Source organism: Pinus tabuliformis, chromosome 3_1 (genome assembly GCF_031772625.1).
Source record: "Pinus tabuliformis cultivar Carrire ecotype Pingquan chromosome 3_1, CPIR1, whole genome shotgun sequence".
NCBI lineage: Eukaryota > Viridiplantae > Streptophyta > Pinopsida > Pinales > Pinaceae > Pinus > Pinus tabuliformis.
Window position 1 is genome coordinate 913,528,286 of NC_142301.1, and position 15,377 is coordinate 913,543,662.

General features: G+C 41.3%; 1 protein-coding gene across 3 annotated transcripts in view; it reads right to left on the bottom strand.

The window, feature by feature from the left end:
* Positions 1 to 268: 268 nt before the first annotated feature.
* ABCI11 (non-intrinsic ABC protein 14) overlaps positions 269 to 15,377 on the bottom strand; it is a 148,270-nt gene continuing 133,161 nt past the window's right edge. For all 3 annotated transcript variants that reach the window (XM_089412228.1, XM_089412229.1, XM_089412227.1), the window contains one exon: positions 269 to 760. In XM_089412228.1, the coding sequence (XP_089268354.1) occupies positions 682 to 760 (79 nt within the window). In that variant the 3' untranslated portion in view covers positions 269 to 681. The remainder of the gene's footprint in view (positions 761 to 15,377) is intronic.

Genomic DNA, 15,377 nt, shown 5'->3' on the forward strand with positions numbered 1-15,377 from the left:
GAAGGTCTCCAAATAGTGGATGAAAAGAAAGACAACCTACAATGCTGAAGAAATATTATCTGAAAGTAAATATTAAACATCCTTGCTAGTAAATAAATTATTATAAGAAACCAATCCCACAAGTCAAATTATAAAATGCGCAAACTTAAGCATATTTATGAACCTATTTAAACGACAAACACAATCATATTTATGAACTTTACTTGAATGACAAAACACAGTCATTTCGTGAACTTGTAACACAAGCATTATCCATTCTTCACAAGCATTTCAAAATTCAAAGAATTAGAATTCAAATACTAGTATGTAAACATTTACATCATCTCTGTGTAAATTTCTTTCATAAAATGGTGCCATCCAATTTCACAATTATAGACGATATATACAAATTATGCCCATTGTTCCCAATAGCTAAGATGCACTTCAACAGGAAACAGAAAACCTAGAAGGATGCTAAGCATATTGTTCATCCAGAAAGCATCCAGCATGTAAATATGCATGGTTGACATGAATTCCACATTTTGCACCTTAAAAATACTAGGTGAAAAATGGTTCCACTATTAAGAAGCCACCGATATCTATTCTCCAAGCTTTATCCACCAGTGGCGATATTTCATCTTGTTCATCAACACATAAATATGCATAGTTGGCCTGAATTCCACATTCTGCACCTTGAAAATACTAGGTGAAAAATGGTTCTTCTATTAAAAACCCACCCATATCCATTCTCCAAGCTTTATCCACCAGTGGAGATATTTCTCTGTAGAAAAGTCAACTCTAGTAAGAATCTGACATGCCATCTCAAGGAAAGGTTGAAATTAAAGTTGCTAAAAGGAAGATCTGAGCACAGTAATGAAAGTGATAAAATTTCTGATTGACATGACTCTAAACAATACATCAACAATATCTACATGTATTGATGAGACAAAAGGTGAAGGCATCATTTTGTCCAGTTTGACTCCTCGATTGTTGTGATTAAGCTTTGATATTTAATACTGATGTATATGCTTGAAAAATGGTGAAGGCATCATTTCGTCCAATTTGACTCGATTGTTTTGATTAAGTTTTGATATTTAATACGGATGTATGTGCTTGTTTAGACAAGTAAATCAAGACAGACAAGATGGGTAGGATTATAACCTGTGTAACAGGACATGCCCAAACAGGGCACGTGTCCAACCCATGTTTGGCATGTGTTATGCTCACAGGACACATTTCAAACATGTATCTGACACATGCCCTCAACTCTCCCATGTAAAAGATGTTCGTGGTCCATAAAAACACGTTTTTCTTTTCATTTGAGTTCAATTCACTCAACAGGTTGGAGGTGTGAGACATTCTCGAGTGCCGCTGAGGGTTATTGTACAGTTTTAGAATGGATTCCAAATGCTGGGTAAGTGGATTTTTGTTTCTAATGCTTATAAAAAATATAAAAAAAATAATTGTATGTATTTCATCTTTGTGTGTAATACTAATTTGTTATATTTTTTAACACACACATATATATAAAACATGCCCTCCATGTCCTGTTTTGGAAGTCATTATGTCTCGTGTCAAACACTCATATTTTCATGTCTTCTATATCTCATGTCATTGTGTCATGTGACTTAGATTCATAGTTTTAAAAACCGGCCAGCTTGAACTGGAAACCAGTCAAACTGGTCGGTTCATTGGCCGACCGAGTCAAACTGGCACAATAACCCAGTTCAGGTCTCCTCTTCGCCCAAAATTAAGAAAAAACAGCCCTAATTTAGGACGGAACCGGCTGGTTTATGGTCAAACCGGCCAGTTCTGTCCTAAACCGGTCGGTTCACTGCCAAGACTGCGGCGGACCCACACAGTGCAGTTTAGGAAGGTTCCAGGATGTTTTGGAGGGAAAATAAAGGTTGTTTCCCTCCAAAAACACCCTCTCTGAGCCTTTAAAAGGAGCTTACCCCTCTCATTTGTCTCACACATCTCATTTAGAATTTTTGTGAGTTTGACTGGGAGTTTAGAAACTCTTGAGTTTTCGGTAGAGTAGTGGAACAACAGAGAGTTTGAGCTAAGTAGTAGTCATCATGCCTCCAAAAGCCAAGAATACTGCTTGGGCTCATTGTGATATGATTAATGGCAAAATGATCTGCAAATATTGTCAAAAATCTATTGCAAGATGAGGTACTAACAGGTTCAAGCAACACTTGACTGGGATAGGAGGCCATGTAAAGCCATGTGGAGCACCAAATGAAGTAATAGGGCATATTAGGGCAGAATACCTTCAGAAGTTTGAGACTCAAGTCATTGAACCAATAGAGAAGTTTGTGACTCAAGCACTTGCAAAGTTTGGGAGTTGAAACTCAACCAACTGAGTTTGATCACGATAAGAAGTTTCGAGTGATAATGTTGATCACCAATATCATATATGTAGATTTGTAGTAGGCCAGTGGCCCCATAGTTTGTAGACTTTGTTTTTGAACTCTAGAGGTCATTGAAAGCCTCATTAAATATATATCTTGTTGCTGATATGTATTGCACTTGGTGCCATTTTGATATATTCACCTTAACATGGTATATATATGAGCAAACTTTGCATATTTTGTGTCTATTGGTTTGGAATCATGGTTTTAAATCTTAAAAAATAGTTTTTTTTCAATAAAAATAATTATTTCATGTGTTGTTTAAAAATCGGTTCATTGAGATCTAACTAATCCCGATGTGACCGGTTCCAGTTTGAAACCCGGTTTATTAGGTGGACCGGTCCAGTCACCGGTTCCGATTTTTAAAACTATGCTTAGATTAGAATATGTCAGTATACATTCATATCCTCAATAATAATAACCATAATAAAAATAATGGTTTGTAATAAAAGAATATTCATTGATATATTTTCTCTATCCATTTTCCAAATTTCAAAAGAAGGTTAGTTAACAGTAACATTAGATCAATCCCTTACCACAGAAATGTCATAAAGAGCGAACGTTGAATGATTAATTAAATTATTGAACAATTGATCATTGAATGATTAAATCACCATACCATTAAACACTCAAAAAATTGAACAATTAAATGATTAAATGTTGAATTGTCCAAATTGTTTGGAGCAACGTTGTCAAGTTTTAATGTTTTCAACATTTTGTGTAAATAAGTACCATGCTTAAACGATTATTCGATTGCAGTGGACATATATGAAATCATTAAGACATAAGATATCCAACCTAGAAGGGGGTCATTACAAATTTAACAAGCCTTGAGGATCATAAGGGCCTTCATTACAAATTTAACAAGCCTTGAGGATCATAAGGGCCTTAAATTAGAGTAACTATAATTGGTCATACATATTAACCTGTTGCACTTATTTGAGTGTGTTTTTCAAACACCCTATAATTGATCTCGCATCTTGATGCACTACAGGCTTGTGTGGTGAAATTTGATATATGAAAAAAATAAAATTAAACCCATAACTTCAAAAATAATGCAATACATCCACACAAGAATGTAGACAAAAACCCTTAAGGTAGAGTAACACCATCAAACACTTTAAAACAAGGAATTACTCTACAAGCAATACCTACTACAACTACAAAATGCTTCAACAAGACTGTTGAAGCTTGTAGCTCGGGTAGGTACTTCTGCACAAGCCTTGTGTCTAGGCACGCAGAAGTCACCCACGTCACCTTAGAACACTTGCTCTAAGTTGAGTAGGTTGCTGAAGTAACTTAGCCTAAGTTTAACTAGAAAAAGCACATATTAATATGTTGGCTTATTGAACTAAAATGAAACTTGGGAATTATTTACTTTAGTGAATAAGCTTTAATCTTAGCCGTTGATCTCAAGTGAGGCGAGATCTAATCTCGACCGTCAATCACTTTGAGATTATGGTTAGGGCTAAGGTTAGGTCTTGGCTCAATGTAAAGTTATAAAAGCAAGGATAAGGTGAAAAAAAGAGACACAACAACAACACAAGTTTGAAAGCGACATCTTAGTGAGCGTGTGTTGGTTCTAAGAAAGTGTAGAGGGGCTGGAGATCCAGATCTACAAGAGAGAGAAGGTTTGCTGCATCAGAGATCCGACATATTATAATCTGTAATTTCTTAGTTGGCCATTACCTCAGGATGGGAGCCCAAGTAAGTTTCGAGCTTTTGTTAATGATGAACTGATTTGTTACACAGAACTCTTTTTGTAATCGTTTCTGGAAATTCCACCTAGAGATGACTTAATTAGATTATTAACCTATTCTTTAATGTTTCTTAAGCCTACACTTAGGAAAACTGGTTAATTAATCAAAATTAATTAAGTCAAATTGAGAATTCTCTAGAAACTCAAACGGATCAATCCAAAAATGATCTGAGCCATCGATTAAGATTTAATCTTGGTCGTTGGAGTCCGAATACGAAGATATAAGAAGGGATCAATGTGGTGATGGAGAAGACACCAGAGTCACTAGGAGAATTCGATTTTCCAAAGTAGCAGCAGCCAGTTGCCGGAGAGTTTGATCTTCAGTGAGGAAGCAGAGACAGTGAGGGGCAGAGACAGTGATCTGGAGGAAGTTTTCCAAATCTAGAGAGGCAACATCAAGGAGGCCAAGTTATTCCTAGTGAGGCAGCGCAAAGGACTACACAGTTGCTTCAAAAAAGCAATTCGATTTGGCTAGAGGAAAAATCGATTCAGCTTCCAGAGACCAGGAAAGTCTTCCAGAGGGTCGAAGAATCAATTTTCTCAACAAAGACAGACAAAACGACTTCATCAGAGGCAGTTTCAGGCTTAGACGTTGAAGGGTCTACACAAGTATTGCACGGAGGTTGATGCAGAGGGTCCAGAAGGACGAATTTTCTGAAGGGAAGTTGTGTCGGTATTGTTTCAACATTGGATCAGGAATGGCCTCCTGGTGCAGTAGGAAACAGAAGTCCGTGGCTCTGAGGTCATCTGAGGCAGAATATATGGCGGTGAGCACAGCTTCATGTGAGGCCGTATGGCTCAGAAAATTGCTTGTGAACCTATTCTGAAGAAAAATGGAGGTGACCAGGATCATGTGCGATAATCAGAGTTGCATCAAGCTCTCTGAGAATCCAGTGTTTCATGATCGGTCAAAGCATATTGATATCTAGTGTCACTTTGTCAGAGACTGTGTCCAACGAGGAGCTGTATAGTTGAGCTACACTCCTACAAGAGAACAGGTGGCAAACATCCTCACCAAGGCCCTTGGAAGAACAAAGTTTGATTATTTCAGGGAAAAGATGGGGATGATAAAGAATCCATTTCAGTAGCAGAAATGGGGGTGATGTTGCAGTGTGATAGCAGTCAGCAGTAGCATGGTGCAACGTGGCAAAGGGAGTTGTAGTGCAGATGCAGTGTTGGAAGAAAGGACCAACAGCAACACGGATGCAGAGGGACCTATCGTACAGATGCAGCAGTGGCAGTCGCAGGACCATGGGCAGCAATACAGGATGCAGCAGTGCAAAGGATGTCGGGAAGGGAGGCCTAGCATCAGCATAGGGACCGATGCTAGATGATCAGGGTGATACTTAGTGAGGAGTATTACTAGAGCACAATCCTCGCTAAGAGGGAGTGTTGATTTGGGGTAGCATCGGATATGCTCTAGCCATGAAAATTGGTGGAGAGGCTAAAGCACATGAGATCTCCAAGACCCAAAAATGGTTTGGGCAGATTCTAACCGATTTGGGAGATATTAAAATAATTAATATTTTTAATGGAGTTCCTAAGTCTAAACTTAGGAAAAATCAAATATTAATGGGTATTAATATAACACTGGGTTAGAGGGGTCCAAAAGTCATGGATCAAGCCAAATCTAATCTTAGCCGTTGATTAGAGACTTAATCTCGGTCGTTAATGGACCAACGAGAAAAGTATAAGAAGAGGCTTGAGGGTCAGTTGGAGGACACACTGAGGGAGACCAATCAGTTCGATTTTTGGAGCGGGGTTAGCTAAGAAATTCGAACTAGTGGTCTGAAGAGCAGCAAGAGGCAACAAGTATGGAACAGAGAGTTGGGAGCAGCACCAGAAGACCAGCGCAGAGGTTGGAGAGACAGACGCAGAGGCAACAACAAACTGTGAAAATTCTATCACTGCAGCAACTGATTTATTTTTCCTACTTATTTCATCATAAGTTATTCATGAAATTACTTCAACAAACATTAAAATAAATATTGCTGCAGATATCACACCGTAATACAGAAACAAACATATGCACACATTGACACAGTTATTTTGGACTAATGTCCCCGGAAAAACCCAATGTGGGAAAACCGGTGCAGCAAGGGAGGATTTTATTATTCAACAATTTTCTTGTACAACAGGGTGCCAAACTGGCTTACCCACAGATAGACAAACTTCCAGCACTTTTCTAAACCTAGCATAGGCCCTACTGACCTCTGCTACAGCCTGAAACCCTTTGCGTCAACCTGAAACCCTCTACGTCAGCCTACTGAGGCTCTGCATAGCCTCTCTGGGCTTCTGCATCACTCCTACAGCCTCTACGTGGATGACGCAGGCCCTTCTTGCTCTGCACAATCCCTGTTACCTCTGCGTGGCTTCCTCTGGCTTTGCGTCTGCCTCTTCTGCGTTGATCTCCTGTCTTTCTATTCCATACTTGCTGCCTCCTGACTACTCTCCAAACCACTAGTTCAATTTCTCAGCAAACCCCACTCTAGAAAGTGAACTGACTGGTCTCCCTCAATGTGTTATCCAAATGCCCCTCAAGCCTCCTCTTATACATTTTCTATTGACATCTCAACGGCCGAGATTAAGTCCCTAATCAACGGCTAAGATTAGATCTAGCTTGATCCATGTCTTTTGGACCATTCTAACACAGATTCATATTAATACACATTAATATTTTATTTTCCCTAAGTTTAGACTTAGGGACTCCATTAAAAATATTAATTATTTTAATATCTCCTGATCTGTTTAGAATCTGCCCAAACCCTTTCTGGGTATTGGAGATCTTATGTGCCCCAACCTCTCCACCAAATTTCGTGGCTAGAGCACATCCGATGCTACCCCAAATCAACACTCCCTCCTAGCGAGGATTGTGCTCTAGCAATACTCTTCACTGAGTATTACTCTAATCATCCGTCATCGGTACCTATGCTGATGCTAGGCCTTCCTTCCCAACATCCTCTGCTCTGTTGCCTCCTGTACTGCTGCCCATGACCGTTTCCTTCCCCAAAATGTAATGCTTCCATTGTCGGCAATCCTACACAATGGAATACATCTCTTTGTCATAAGTGGGATACTTTCGGACTGTGTCTAAAAGTGTCTCACTGTGATATGCCACTGGATGCCCGTGTTGAGTAAGGATTGCCCCAATAGCATAGTCAGAGGCATCTGTCTCGATCTCAAATGGTTGTTGCAAGTCTGGTAATGTGAGCACTGGTGCCGAGCAGAGGCGATGTTTCAACTCTGTGAATGCCTTCTGTTGAGATTCAAACCAAAAGAATTTTGCTTTCGCTCCTCCCTTGGTGACTTGACTCAAGGGCCAAGTGATATGAGAAAATCCCAAGACGAACCTGCGGTAGAAGTTGGCAAGACCCAGAAAGTTGCGGAGCTCTGTCAGAGTGGTTGGAAATGGCCAATCCCAAATGACTTGGATCTTGGTTGGATCCACATGCACCCCATGTTCATCAATAATGTATCCCAGATACAAAACTTGGGTCATGCCAAAAGTGCATTTCTCCAAATTGGCACATAACTTGTGTTGCCATAGTGTTTGGAGAACCTGTCGGATGTGGTGGAGGTGCTCTTCCCAACTCTGGCTGAAGATCAGGATGTCATCCAAGTATACCACTACAAATGAGTTGGTAAATGGCCGCAAGATGTCATCCATTAGCCTCATGAAGGTTGCAGGAGCATTCGTCAACCCAAAAGGCATAACCAACCATTCGATCCAGCCATGTGACCTTGGATCCAGCCATGTGACCTTGGCTTTGAAAGCAGTCTTCCACAAATCGGAGGGTTCGATTGGTCCCTGGTGATATCCTGACTTCAAATCGATCTTGCTGAAATATTCAGCCCCCTTCAGTTGGTCCAGAAGGTCATCAATCTGTGGGATTGGGTACCTATTCCAGACAGCGATCTTGTTCAGCGCTCGATAGTCAGTACAGAGTTTCCAAGTCCCATCCTTCTTCTGTACCAACACGATCGAGCTCCCACAAGGTGATGAACTGGGTCGGATGTGACCTTTCTGCAGCGGCTCTTGAATCTGCCTCTTGATTTCATAGTTCTCCATAATGGAGCGCCGATAGATTGGTCCATTGGGCAGTGGCACACTTGGGGTCAAATCGATGGAGTGCTTGACCTAACAGTGCAGAGGAACCCTTACGGGGGAGTTGAAGATGTCCTCGAACTCCACGACATTTTCCATCTGTAGTTGTGGTGCGGAGGGGCCCTGTCTGGAGGTCGTGGCCACCGTCTTCTTCTTTCCTTGAGGGCGTATCATCAGGAAAACAAATTTCCCAGTTTTGGAAATGAGCTTACTGCATTGTTTTACAGTAACCAAAGAGATGGCGGTAGGCGGTGCTACCTCCGGTATTCTGTACAACTTATTTCCCAAAGTAACAATAACAGCACAAGGCCTTGACTCATATACACCATGTCGCTTCCACAAGTATGGTTGGCCTAATAATACATCACAAACATCAAAGGGAGCAACGTCACACAATACCTCATCCGTGAAGGGCTTGATGTTGTATGGAAGGCGACACTGCTGGCTCATGCGAAGATCCTGTCCTTGGTGAAGCCACCCGATGGTGTATGGTTGTGGATGTGTTGTGGTCAGTAAGCCCAGCCGCTTCACGACCTCTATCAAAATGAGGTTCTTTTGGCTCTGCTGTCAACAATGAATTGTAGCAGAGAGCCCTTTACCCACATCTGGGAGTGGAAGAGGTGCTCATCCTCCTATGGATCTTTGGGTTCCTCCTTCTAGATCTTCGTGGTGGCAACGGTGGCGTTGGGCTCTGTCTCGATAATCTACCTCCCTTTGTCATTCCCCTTATCGGGTCCTGACTTAGAGTCTGAACATGCATCTAAAACCGAAGACTTTAGCTCAGCCACCAGTGACTGCTTGGCCTGACACTCACTTGTGTTGTGAGTGGAGCTCTTATGGAACTCACATCACTTTCCTGTGTCTTTTTTCAGCTTTGCGGTGTTGTTCTTTTCTTGCGGCTTTGGCGGGTTGTCCTGGGCCACCCCGCCTTGGCTTTGTCCTTTGTTCAGCGGTTTCGGGGTGCCTTTCCCTTGCTTTAGATTTGCAGATCCAAAGTCTTGCTTCTTCTGTTTAAACTTCTGCTCAATCTTGACAGCATATCGGTACGCCATGCCGAGCGAGGAGATGTCCAGGAACTCCATCTTGTCCTAGATGTACCTGTGTAGGTAACCGCAGTATTTGAGTACCAAATGCAGCTCAGAATCCTTGATACCCAACTTTGTGCGAAGGGTATGAAAAATATTGGTAAACTCCGGCACGTCTTGGTCCCTTCCCTGCCGCAGCGTGGTCCACTTTATGTATTTATCCTCATAGCTTCTAACAGGGTAGTACTGCTCCTTGATGGCATTCTAGAATGAATTCCAAGTGGATGCGGCTGAAAACAGTGAGGCCGTACTTTCATCCTTCTGCTTGTAGTAGGTTTCCCACCAGTCCTTGACGTGGGGGGCGGCTTTGAGAAGAGCGAAAGTAATCTTTTCCCGACCAGAAAAATCATGAACAGAAAAATACCCTTCTAGCAGATTTAACCATTTATCTACAGCGTCTGCATCTATCTGACCCTCAAATATGGGAATGTCAAAGTTAACTTGTACCTTAAAGGGTGTGGCGCTTCCAGAGTAGCTGTTGGAAGTAGATGTGTCCCCCTTGGGTAGCCGCTGAAGGATCTGGGCAAAGTTGTCCATACCACGTTCCTTTGTCGCTCGAGGGCCTCTTCGAGCAAGATTTTGATAGGATCCCTTGCCCCCTCGTCTTTCTTTTCATCCACCATGGGAGGCCATCGGGATTTGCGAGGCTGGTCTTGCAAAGGTTAGACCAGTTCAAGCCCTAACTCCTTATACCCTAAAAGAGCAAACCGCTCTGATACCACTGATCCAGATTTAAACAGGAACGCAACAAATTACAGGGATAACCATAAATACAAAGATAGAGCAGAAATAATACTTCATTTCATTAATGTAAATTACTGAAATATGCTTACAAACAGAAATGGAAATAAACTAGCTTGGGCGATGGTAGCTTATCTCTGAGGAGAGATGTGGCGGCTACATGCCTCTGAATTGTCTTACAATGAGGCTCGAAGGCCTATTTATTGTTGAGAAACAATGGAAAACCCTAAACATCCAAAACCCTAACCGTGCGAGATGAAGCGCCAAACTATGGGCCCCGTTTTGGGTAAATCGGTACATCAACTTCCCGGGGTCATAACGTTTGCATACGATCTTCGTTTGACACACACAATACCTCGTTAGAAATATCTATCCGAGGACTACAACTTTGGGATGAGCAACATCAGTCCATGGACCCATGTTGCTCCCATTTTTCCCAAAAAAACATCGTTTAGAGCCTCAAAACGGCTCCGGAAGTTCACGACCCAAAAAACTGCCAAAAATAGTAAATTATGCTACAAATAATGAAACTGAAAAACTGAAAGAAACAATGGTGGGGGTCCAAGTGGAATTGGTCGGTGGCCACCAATATCCACCTGGATCATCCACTTGGCAGTAATTCAAATCCCCTTGAAGGGATTGCGCAGTCCTTCTCAAAGCAGATCCAAGGAAATCTCTCTCTGAGTGAGACGATAGTGGTACAATTTCCAGTTCGTGAGTTTGCAGAGGCAGAGGGAGTGACGCAGAGCCTCAGTGCAGTGCTTCAAGGGCGCAGTTTCTAACAATGCAGAAATCTGCTTGAAAATAACGAAGACACATAGAAGGGGAATTTTCTACTTAAAGAACTTTTCGCCAGAAAGTTCGAATTTCTCACTTGCTGAGTAGTTGAGCAGTGATTAGCAGTGACTAGATGAGTCAATTCGAGAGTTGGGTGAGATGGCATTGCATGGGCTTAGAGATCAAGAAAGGTTAGACGGAGCCTCCAACTATGTCATATGGAAGACCAGAATCTTAGTTGTTCTAAAGGAGTATGATCTCGAAGCCTACATCAAAAGTGTTGTTGTTGTTCCTGCTGACAAGAAGTGCAAGACCGAGCAGGGGAAGGGAAAGAGGCTCATTCTCGATGGAGTTCGAGATCATGTGGTCTCACACTTGCATGGCAAGGATACAGCCTGAGAGATGTGGGAAGCCTTGTCTTCTCTGTATGAAGGCTCTTCCAAACAGCGGAAGATGTATCTGGAGCAGAAGTTGCAGCAGACTTTGATGCAGAAAGGAGAAGGGGTGAACCTCTATCTTCAGTGTCTTCAGGACACTAGAGACCAGCTTGCTGCAGTGGGGTCCACTCCTCAGCCAATCGCGATGGTGAGGATAGCCCTGAATGGAGTCTCGGATGAATGGCAAGTTTTCGTCCAAAGCATATTGGGCAGAGAAAAACTACCTTCATGGGAGGAGATGTGGGTAGCTCTTCAACAGGAGGAGTTAAGGAGGGACCTAGTGAAGGTCAACCTTAGTGGCAGCAGTGGGAGTGGCACAAAGACGAAGGAGGAGGAGGAGAACACAGCTCTAGAATCGAAGGGACAGTAGAAACCGAAGCGAAAGAAGGACATTTCGAAGCTGAAATATTTCAGTTGTGGCGAGATGGGCCACTATGCATCCCAGTGTCCTTTGAAGAAAAAGGATAAGGATGAGAAACATGATCCTAAGGTTGCTTCAACAAAGATTGACGAGGATGAGTTTGCCATGAGTGCCCACATATCTCCAGGAGGGAGATGGGGCGATATTGAGTTGTATTCGGGAGGGCTACGTGTGGGCAGGATCCTTTCGGAGTCCACCTCTTGGATCAATTCCTTGCTACAGGAGCCCAAGATTCAACAGTGGCGAGATGGACTTAGTGTCAGATGATGCAGTTGATTGTTTGGAGGACAGATGCAGTAGCTTGGGACCAGAGACTGATTAGCGCAGAGCAAGATTGGCAACAGTGCAGTTGGCACATTGTAGGATTTAGCAGCAACGGAGAGGATTCAGAGGGCCAGCAGCAGTCAAATTCCAACATTCATTGTATTATGCTGAACACAGTTAAGTTCAGCTAATTTTGGATGTTTTTCAGTTGCTTCTCTTAGCAACTGAGTTGCAGTACAAATGCAGTGTTAGCAATGGCAGTGCTAGCAGCATAGCAGATGCAGCGTTTGAGAGGGAGTTGTAGTACAGATGCAGCAGTGACAGTGGCAGTGTCATGGGCAACAATACAGTTGCAGCAGCAGCACAATGTTGGTGGCAGCAACAGTGCAGAAAGGAGGTGCTTTAGAAACAGAGCAACATGGAGGTGTACAATGTTGCTAGAGCACTTTCCTCGCTAAGAGGGAGTGTTAGTTTTTGGTAGCATCGAAAGTGCTCTAGCCTTGAAAATTGGAGGAGAGGCTAAGGCACATGAGTTCTAAAAAACCCAGAAACCATTTAGTGAAATTCCACCCAGAATGTATTTTATTAAAATAATTAATATTTTTAATGGAGTTCCTAAGTCTAAACTTAGGGAAATTAAAATATTAATGGGTATTAATCAAAATATGGGTGAGAATGATCTAGAAGGCGGATCAAGTCATGTTTTAATCTTAGCTGTTGATTAGAGACTTAATCTCAGCCATTGAAGACTCAGCAGGAAAAGTATAAAATGGAGGCTTGTGGTTCATTTGGAAACAAAGAGAGAGAGAGAGAGAGAATTGATCTAGAGTTTGATCTTTGGGGCTAGGAAGCTGAGAAATTCGAACTACGTGATCATTCAACAGTAGCAGGGCAATGAGAATCTAGAAGGAGGACTTTCCGAGAACACTGACAAAGAAGGAACAGCATGAACTACTGAGAACTGTCAGAACATCAGGAACTGTCGGGAACTGCCAGAATAGCCGGGAGAGCTGACGTAGAGGCCAAAGAAGCTGGAACTGCCGAAACAGCGGGAACTACCGAGAACTACCGCAACAGCGAGGAGCGCTGACACAAAGGGCAGAGAAGGTGATGCAAGGCTGACGCAGAGCCAGCGTAGAAATAAGCCGGGGTTTTCCATTCTTGTGCCGGATCAGCCGGAATTTTGCCGAGTGAAGTGAGTTAAAACTCACTCAGATTTTCCGCCAGTATTTTCTCTATAAAGGATTGCTAGATGAGCATCCTAAATTTGTATTCAGATATTTCTCTTGCATAATAATAAACCCTCAGAACTGTTGCACCAATTTTCCCACATTGGTTTTTTCCGGGGACTATTATGTCCAAAAATAAGTTTGTCCTATGTATCTTGTTCTTTGCTCTATTTTCGTTTTATGAGATCAAATATTTAATTAGTGAAGGTTGCAGAAGTAATTTGCTTCAGTATTCAGATGAATAACTTAATTTAAAGATCAAGTAGGTGAAGTAGATTCAGTTTTGCTGCTGTAGGGGTTCCTTCGAGTCTAGGAATTTTCTCAGCTTGGTAGATAATTCACGTAAAGCAAGTATTTTAACTCCATTTAACGCACTATTCTTTCAAAGAAATCTAATTTGATCACTAAACTTGCTAAATTAACCAAGTTGTTAGGACATTCAGTTCTGTCTCCCGGACTTGTCAGTTGTCAACGGGTCTTTCAGCTTCACATTCCATAGGGAATACCCCCCATAGCCTATTGTAGGGAGACCGCTAGAACGGAGAGGGCGGGGATCAGAATCACAACCCCTGTCCTGATCGTTGTCGCATCTTGCCTATACAGTTTGGGCGAAAACATTTCCTATTCTGATGATTGTTCTAGGAAGACTTGAATCTATTTCATGAAGACCAAGGATGAGGTCTGTTGACCACTACATGTCAACTTCCCATAGCAGTACACCCCCTTTTCTTCGCAAAAGGGATAGCGCTTGATTGACGTGTCCGTGCCATTTGACAGTCATCGTCGACTTGATCAATTTATGTTGTAAACCCAGTCTGCATGTGTGAATTGTAAATAATCTTAGCAGAGGTGAGTCATGTATGTAAAGTGCTTAGGTGGACCTAATTTTCTAGTGATAATCTACGTTCTGGAAGGTTTTTTGTCTTACCGATCCATGATCGGCAGAGTTTTCCTTCAGCGTAACCCCAAAGCCGGAATGAATTTTGTCATTAGAATCTTAGAGGAATCCTAGTGTGTTGATCTGCTAGATTATATTTGGCCGCAGAACTGGGTGGTCTATGAGGGTCTATGTCAAATGGGTTTTCCCCTTTGAGATGTAAAATTGTAAAAGTCATGATGTAAAGTGCCTTGAGGGTTAGAAAATGTTTTAATCCCCTCATAAGTCCTAAGTCCTAGGTCCTAGGTGATTTTTCCAAAGGCTAAGTTCGAGGATCCGAAAATAAAAATTTAAAAATAGATAAAAATAATAATAAAATTTTAAAATTTTAAAAATAATTAAAAATAAAAAATAAAGTAAAATAAAATTTAAAGAAATAAATTAAAAAATAATAAAATAGTAATAAGTCAAATTTTTGAGTAAATAAATGCAAAATTTTAATTGTTTAATATATTAAAATGCATTTAAAAATTCGACAGATGAGATTAAAAGAAATCTTGATCCTCATCAACAATCGAAATTAGTTTGACATGGATCACTCGAACTAGCCGTTGGGAATTTTTCCTTTAAATAGGGTGATAAGGGTCATTTGAGATGAGATTGGATCTTAGAGTCTGGTGCTAAAGGAAGCTCTCTTGTAGTCATTTTTTGTGCAATAAAAAAAGACTTTGGGGTTAAAAATCTTGCCAGTGTTACTATTCTAGAAATGCTGTAAGATTGTTTTATTTCTCTGCATAGTTTTATTTTCAGTGATCGATAATAGCTTCATGAAGATTGATTCAGGCACAGGTATCTTGCCTGATCTCTGGGGTTTGAATGATAGTTTAGATTCTGAAATATAATGGCAAGTATCTCCATTTGATCTGGGTTTCACTATTGTTTTCTCCCTTTATGTTAATGGTTGATTTTAAGCTGTGCAGGAAATCTTAGTTTTGAGTTTACCGGGCATTAGGGGAAGTTCTCGGTTGAACCAACCAACTCCCGGATTGCGTTTTCTGAAAGAGCCCAGCTAGTTTTGAATCTCGGGCTTATCATCTGAAATTTTTTTACGAATGCATGCAGGGTTTTTCTAAAGCATGTCATATTAAATTAAAATTCTGAAAATATTTATGTGGCATAACAAGAAATCTGGCTATTTTAGAGCCTGCAATTTGTGAATATTGTAATTATTTAGTTAGGGTTTTCAGTTTTGTTTCTTGCACATATTATTTTTGGGTTTTCCGTTCTTT